The 8188-nt window shown below is 46.5% G+C and overlaps 1 protein-coding gene across 1 annotated transcript; it reads right to left on the bottom strand.

Moving 5' to 3' along the window:
• Window positions 1-5: 5 nt before the first annotated feature.
• LOC121026271 (keratin, type II cytoskeletal 6A-like) lies at window positions 6-5321 on the bottom strand (the record flags this gene model as incomplete). The annotated part of the gene is given in 10 exon segments (XM_040469133.1): window positions 6-262; window positions 374-408; window positions 629-849; window positions 1709-1834; window positions 2331-2495; window positions 2618-2713; window positions 2871-2931; window positions 3279-3493; window positions 4700-4849; window positions 4851-5321. Coding segments are annotated over 10 exon segments (1716 nt in total), but the record flags the coding sequence as incomplete, so codon positions are not given.
• Between the last annotated feature and the right edge of the window lie 2867 nt (window positions 5322-8188).

Genomic DNA, 8188 nt, shown 5'->3' with positions numbered 1-8188 from the left:
TAGCTCTTCCTAGTGGAGGATGAGGTGGTGGTGTATTTGATGGTGGAACTGCTGCCCCCAGAGGAGCTGAAGCCACCCCCAATGCCTCTGCCGCTGCTGGAACTGAAGCCAGCTCCCAGGCTGTGGCCGCTGCCATAGGAGTAGCCGCTGCCTCCGCCCAGGCCTGAGCCACTGCCCACACCGCTGGCACTGCCATAGCCGCCAGCGCTGCCATAGCCGCCAGCGCTGCCATAGCCTCCGGAGACAGTGGACTGCACCACAGCTGTGAAGGGGAGGGAGACAAGGACACACAGGACACAATGAGCTCATTCTGCCAGTCTGAGTCTCGTCAGAAGAGCTAAGGGCAAGGGAGAGGGGCAAGCAAAGTACTTACAGATGTTGACTTGTCCAACACCTTCCCCACTCAGCCTAAGAAGGGAGAAGACACAGGGACCGTGAGACCTCAGACAGCCACCACTGGACCAGAGTGGGAAGCCTCGATGTGAGGATAACCCATGAGCAAACTGCCTTTTAAGATTCTCTGAGAGTCATGATTGTGGCCATAACTAGAATGCCTTCAACTTGTGCTCATGGCCAGACATCATGGACATGTATTCAGAGGTTTGAGGAGCTTGTGTGAGTTACTCACCTGCACTCCTCGCCCTCCAGCAGCTTCCTGTAGGTGGCAATCTCCACGTCCAGGGCTAGCTTGACATTCATCAGCTCCTGGTACTCCTTCAGCAGCCGGGCCATGTCCTGCTTGGCCTTCTGCAGAGCATCCTCCAGATCAGCCAGCTTGTTCTTGGCATCCTTGAGGGCCATCTCCCCACGCTGTTCAGCATCAGCAATAGCGGACTGCAGGTTGGCACACTAGAGCAAGAAGATAGGCAGAGGGAACTCGTAATGTAGTTCTCCAGGAGAGTAGCCATACTTGTTTCTAGTGAGGAACAGTTCCAGAGCCCAGATACGATGGTAAGGCACTTCTACCACATTTTTTCCCAGTCTTTTCCTGTTTTGCACAATTTGTCTAGTCTGGGAGCCACATGAGAACATATATGCCTTTTTTAAACCACCTTCTCTGAGGGTTGGGTGGGAGACCCTATACTGGACCAAATACCAGCATAGTTGAAAGAAATTGACCCACTCAGTTTGTTTTGAGTGCTGTCTCCAAAGCCAGACCAGAACCTTTTCTCATGATTCATGTGGATGCCCCTAATTTATACAAAATTACCAACATCTTCACTTAAGGCTATGAGTTTCACTTCTGGCCATTGAGATCTTGTCCTCCTCACTCCTAAGGTCTTCTAACATGCTTGGGCAACACCGATCTTCATCCTGGGTCACTGCTCAACTTCTGTTTCAATTCGATGTTGAGCAGATTTAGAACAATCTTGCCCCCTCCCCCACTTTGGGCCTCCCCTTTTCTTTCCCCACTTGTTTCTTGTACTCCTAAACCAAGCATTCTCCTTAAGTAATCTCTTTCAAAAGTCCCTGGATGATCTTTCTACACTCTGACTAATTGGGATTGCTCTTGTCATGCGGTTGTGTCATTCTGTAGGGTTAGCACTCATCTGTCCTCATATGTGGGAACTCACTGAGGGTGGGAGCCACATGCACCCCTCTCTTTGCTCTTCCCCCAATTCCCAGCATTTCCCAAATGGTGGCTGATGGCTGCCTGGTGGTTGAGTGAGGAAGCGATGCTTGTCTTCTCCAGAAGCCCCCACCGTACCTGCTTCTTGACATGGTCGATCTCGGATCTCAGCCTCTGGATCATGCGGTTGATCTCAGCAATCTCCTGCTTGGTGTTGCGCAGATCATCCCCGTGTCTACCTGCGGTGACCTGCAGCTCTTCATACTGCAGTCCAGAGGGAGAGAAGGTGGTGCATGTGGGTTTTCACATGCTAATGGTGACCTGACTTCTCAATCTGGCATTGAACACACCCAGAGCTAGTGACTTCTCACCAAGGCATGTTAGAGAAAGTTGACGGGGCAAGGTCACTGAATACTGTACACTGATCACAGACCCTCTTTTTAATGGAATGCTGGCTGCCTAGTTCAGTTGGAGGCCAGCAATGTTCTGTATTATGTTTCCAAGGGAGCCGACTCAGGGTGAAGACAAAAGCAAGGATCACTAGATCCCTATCTTTGTAGCTAGCCTCCTGCAGCAGGGTTCTTTGACTTACTCAAAAAGCACATAAATTCTGTGAATGCCTGCTCTGTGAGTGCAGGGTTCACACCTGTGAGAAATCATCAGCTTCCTTGAGGTGATTTTCCCAGCGAAGGGGGTAGGCTTGCTGGTGTCTAGGAAGAGGACACAGGCAATCCTGGGCACCTGTCAACTCAAGGCTCACCTTGCTCTGGTACCAGGACTCAGCCTCAGCCCGGCTCTTCTGAGCGATCTCCTCATATTGGGCTTTGACTTCAGCGATGATGCTGTCCAGGTCAAGGTTACGGTTGTTGTCCATGGACAGGACCACGGAAGTGTCTGAGATGTGGGTTTGCATCTGAGCCAGTTCCTGCAGAGCATAAGATCATCAGATCATCTTTCCCTTGGCCTTACAGACGTACCCCACCCCAAGATCCTCCACCCTTGGCAGAGCCCCATCACAACAAAAAAAAGAGGAGTGGGGATGCTTACTGCTTCATACAAGGCTCTGGTGAAGTTGATCTCATCCATGAGAGCATCTACCTTGGCTTGCAATTCAACCTTATTCATGTAGGCAGCATCCACATCCTGGGGAACAAGCCAACACCTTGGAGTCAGCTGAGCCTTCCTTCCCAGTCTGAACACCTTTTAGTCTCCCCATCTACTCCCCTCTTGGATGTGTGCAGGGCCCAAGAGTCCTTTCTTTCTAGAAAGGAACACGAACCCCTGATCTTCAGCAGCTCACCTTCTTCAGAGTCACAAATTCATTCTCTGCTGCTGTGCGCTTGTTGATTTCATCTTCGTATCTAGACACAGAAGAGGGTAAGACATAATTGAGCCAGTGGCAAGGATGATACAGAAAAAGTGTCCTGGAATCCCAACTTTCCATAAGAGAGATATACTCAAAAAGAGCTCCCTGCCAGTGAGTCACAAAAATGATTTTTGGGGGTCCCTAAATTGTTTTTATCTTGTTCTCTCCCCATGCACCTCTATGGCCTTTTTGCTATTTTGGGGTTGTTTTCGGCAACAATTGTGAGTTTCATTTCCATGAACATGTTTTGCTATGGAATCAGGCCCACATCTTGACCTAGTCACCCAATAGTCTTGATGTGTGCACTTCAGGGAATGGAGCCCTTTCTGTCCTTGTGCTCACTTGTTCTTGAAGTCCTCCACCATGTCCTGCATGCCCCTGAGCTCTGTGTCCAGGCGGCCCCTCTCCCCCAGGATGCTGTCCAGCTGTCTCCTGAGGTTGTTGATGTACTGCTCAAACAAGGGCTCCAGGTTCTGCCTCACGGTCTTGGTGCCCTGCTCCTGGAGCAGAGTCCACTTGGTGTCCAGGACCTTGTTCTGTTGTTCCAGGAATCGCACCTGGAAGAAGACAAGATTGTTATTTGCCACAGAAAGCCAGGGAGAAAGAGATGTAACCTGACAGGTGCCCAGGCACTTTGGGTAGTCGCCCAGGTTGGGCTATTACAGACCATGTACAGAGGGTCAGGCTGACAGTGTTGCACCCCCAACCCGATTTCGTTCCAACCTCACTGGTCTTAGTGTGAAGTTCTTCCATGGACCTGTGACATCTTCTCACCAACTAAGCTATTTGGCCTAGCAGTGTCTTTCAACATTTCTTCTCTTTTTATCGAAAGCACAACCACACATCTAGTTAAAAATATTTCTGGGGTGCCTGGGTGGCTCATTCAGTTAAGCTTCTGATTTTTGATTTGGGCTCGGGTCATCATCTCAGTGTTGTGAGATCTAGCCCCTGTCAGGCTCTGTGCTATCTCTCTACCTGTAACCCTCTCCTGTTCTCTCTTTCAGTTTCTCTCTCTCTCTCTCTCTCTCTCTCTCTCTCTCTCTCAAAATACTTAAATAGACATTTAAAAACATAGTATTTCTCTGTTACAAAGTGGAAAGTTATATTTAAATTGTACCTCAGGTAAAAGACTGTTAAATGTGCAGAAACTAGTGATTTAATGCAATTCAGTTAATTACTGGATTCCATTAACTTCTGCTTTAGTGCATGATTGCCCTGTATAACAAATGCCCTAGTGGTCATGCTCTAGTTCTACACATTTTGCATTTCTATATTTATGTAAATGTTTGTGAGACTTTTTTTCTAATTCAGCCAGAAATCTTTTTCTTATTTCTATCTTTATGTAAATATTTCTGACCCTTTTTTTAATTCATTCAGAAATCTTTTTCTTTTCTTTCACCTCTTTCCTCATGTCCAGAGCCCTAGAACAGTTTTCCACTGGAATTATTATCTAATCTCTTAGAGTACTCAGCAGGTAAAGCTGACCGATTCTATTCTCTCATTGCCTTATTTTGCTTCATGGATAACACAAGTTGAGTATTGTTCCCTGGCTGGGTTGAAGGACATTTAAGAGACCCAGTGGTTTCAAGTGATTTCCATCACCTTCTGCCTGTTGTCAACATGGAGGCCATCTGACATCCCAGGGGAGAGCTCCTCTGAGTCCCCTTCTCCCTCCCTCCTGAACCTCACCCCAGTAGGACATTCATTGATTGTCTAGTCTGGGGAGCCTGACATCCCAGTGGAGGCAGGTCTTCCTGGCTCACCTTGTCGATGAAGGAGGCGAACTTGTTGTTGAGGGTCTTGATCTGCTCCCGCTCCTCAGTCCTCACCCGCTGGATGGTGGGGTCGATTTGCAGGTTCAGAGGAGTGAGGAGGTTCTGGTTGACGGTGACCTCTTGGATGCCTCCAGGGGGGGCACACAGGGAAGCCAGAGCCCCCATAGCCACCAGCAAAACCAGCTCCACCACCGAGCCCAAAGCCACCACCAGCTGCGGCACCAAAACCAAATCCACCGGCAGCTCCACCTCCATAGCCAAAGCCACCTCCAACTCGGCCACCATATCCGCCACTGATGGCACAGCTGCCCCCTCCGATGGAGATCCTCTTGGAGCCGCCCAGGCTATAGAGGCTCCTGCTCCCAAAGCCAGCTCCTCCACACACTCCACCGAGGCCACCCGTGCCCCTGGAGCGGGACACAGAGACACTGCTGAAGCCAGAGCGGCAGACCCCTGGGACTCTGGCTGAGCTGGTGCTGAAGCCACGGTAGCTGACGTTTTGGCTCCTCACGGTGGATTTGCTAGACATGATTCCTGAAGAGGGAAGGCTGAAGAAAGCGTGAGAGGCTGGAGGGTAGAGCTGAGAGGAGCAGATCTGTGAGATGAGCCTCCCGGCAGCAGTTTATATATGGTGAAAATGGGCTGGGCTCCGTCCTGGAAGGTGAGCTTGCAGATTGGGAAGGGTTGGGCTTTACAAACAGTGATGTCACATCTGGATTATTAGAAAAGTTATGAAATAATGAAGATTGCATTTTTGGCTTCCTTTAGTCAGGGAAAATATCTCCTGTCTTCCAGCTTTGACTTGATCTCAATACAATGAGACTATTCTCAATTCACTGAGCTAGGAGTTAGTCACTGTCTCAAACAAAGGATCTGCATGTTATGCATGTGTATCAGAAGTTAAGTGCTCTCCTCTCCACTTGTGTTGTACCCAGCAGAGATAGGAGACTGAAATAATCTATTTCATATGCCTTCATAGTAACATTCTCATTCTTTTTCTTTATTACAATAGTTAAATATGACTTTTTTTGCTTTTACTTAAAATTTCACCCACATAAAGGAGTAACATAACAACATAATCAGTCCCTATATTCTTATAACTCAGCTATATAAACGGCATTATCTCACGACCAATATTATAGCTTCCATATTCCTACTCTATTCCATAACGGCTGTAAATTATTAGAAAATAAATGTCAGAGATCATGTTGTCTCGTTTGTATATAATTCTGTATTTATGTCTGAACGAGAGACTCAAAAATATAACCAAAATATCATTTTCTTATCTTGAAAATTTACATATATTCATTAATGTCACCAAGTGTCTATTCCATTTTCAAATATACCTGTTGGTGTTATTTTTTATATTTTGGTTGTCCAAATCAGGATCCAAATAAGCTCAATCCATATTATATGCGTGTGCAATGTCTTTTAAATCTTGTAAGTCAGTATATCCTCCTTCATTTTTTCCATACAATTTATTTGTTAAAGAGACTGGGTTCTTTGGCAGGTGCAGTGTTTCATTCCTTGGATTTTTCTAGTTGCATGTTCATGGTGCCTCATTGAACATCTTACTATGTCCTTTGTATATCCTGTAAAGTGATAGGTAAAGCTAGAAACTTAATGTGCTATCTGTTTAAACATTCCAGATGTAGATGTATAGACTGCCTACTCATATATTGAGTATTGTTACTTACACACTTTCTTCAATGTTTAGACGTTGAAGGAGAATGTTGAAGACGTTCAAGGAATAAAATATACATTCAAGGTCATTCCCCAAGCAGCCAATTCCTATATATGGATTCAAGCGGTGTTCTCAGTTCCTGTGTATCTTTGTAGTATCCTCATTTGGGTGTTTCTGTGTTTTTCCTGGGGTATGTGGTGTGTGTGTGTGTGTGTGTGTGTGTGAGAGAGAGAGAGAGAGAGAGAGAAGAAAGAGATGGAGAGAGATATTGGGGCGAGTGTATATGTACAGAGGGTGCACATATTGTTAAAAAGTATATATTTTATGCATATCCATGTTTGTATAATATACACCTTTATATCCTCTTTTCAGTTACGCCTGTGTTGTATTTCTTATGTGTTTACTTCTCGTCCTCCTTTAACGCTCAGTGATGGCTGTTTCATACCTGCAAGCTCTTCTTTCCCTCTGCCTCCCTTTCCGTGTCCATTACAGCCCACTCAGCAATGCCTTCACCTCCCTGTCTGCTTTCAGCATGGCCTTCATTTCTAGTGTGGTTTTGTCTTGTTTCTTGGCTCTTTTTCTGAGCTCAAGTTCATTTTCTTCTTTATTATCTCATTCAATTGCCCCATTTGTTCTCTGATTTTATCATGGTGTCTATTTCATCGAATTTTGGGAAATACACTATTGGAATTTTTTTTCTGTTGAGTGTTTTTCACATGCCTCTTGTTTGTCCCTGTGTTATTTAATGGAAGGTGCCTATTGTGATTCTGGAATGCTTCCTTATCTCTGCCTTTGTTTTTTAATGAGTGTTTATTTTTGAGAGAGAAGAGAGAGAGAAGAAGAAGCAGGGGAGGAGCAGAGAGAGAGGGGGAGACACAGAATTTGAAGCAGAGAATCCAAAGAAGGCTCCAGGCTCTGAGCTGTCAGCACAGAGCCCAACACGGGGCTGGAACCCATGAACCGTGAGATCATGACCTGAGCTGACGTTGGACGCTTAACCAACTGAGCCACCCAGGCGCCCTGGAATGGTTCCTTTCTGACCAGTGCTCATCTGTGAATGAAGCAAGCCCTTTCTGGCCCTGCCATTTGCAGGAGGTATTCTGGGAGGGGGGCCAGGGCCATATCCAGGCTAATAGGATTTCTCATTATGACACAGGGCTGTGTGAATAATTCCTCTAAGCTTTAATTCTGACAAGCCAACAAAGGTCACCACAGAGTGGCTCACAATTTCGTCTCTGCTTTCTTTGCTTCACCAACAAAATGCTGCCAATAAGCCTGGACTGATTCCTTATTCAGCCCAGCCTTCACAGTTTTGTGAAACTTCATGACAAATGGGGTCCTGCCTCCAGCCCACACACCCAGTTCTGATTGTTGCAAACAAGGGATTCTTGGATGTGCACCTGATGAAGTGTCCTTTACAGGGACTTAGCAGCAGTGCAGTGAGTCAACAGCGTCTGGCACATAGGAAAACCTGTGTTGGCTTTGTTTGGTGTTCCTTCGTGGTTATTGAGTTGTTTGGTTTGGATTTGTTGGTGTTGAGTGTTCTTCCCTGAGATCTGCAGCTGTGAGCATCTTCTCTCTGAGTTTCTTAACAACTGTCTTGCATTTTTCTATGTCTGTGAGAATATTCTTCTATTTCTTTTAAGGTTTATATATTTTGAGAGGGTGCAAGAGGCGGGGCAGAGGGAGAAGGGGACAAGGGATCCAAAGTGGGCTCTGGGCTGCAGCAAGACCCACGTGGGGCTCAAACTCACAAACCATATCATGACCTGAGCAGAAATCAGATGCTCAAC

This window comes from Herpailurus yagouaroundi, unplaced genomic scaffold (genome assembly GCF_014898765.1).
Source record: "Herpailurus yagouaroundi ecotype Mexico unplaced genomic scaffold, PumYag 68388, whole genome shotgun sequence".
NCBI lineage: Eukaryota > Metazoa > Chordata > Mammalia > Carnivora > Felidae > Herpailurus > Herpailurus yagouaroundi.
Note: the sequence above shows the minus strand (reverse complement) of the source record. Positions and strands in the feature narration are given on the sequence as shown.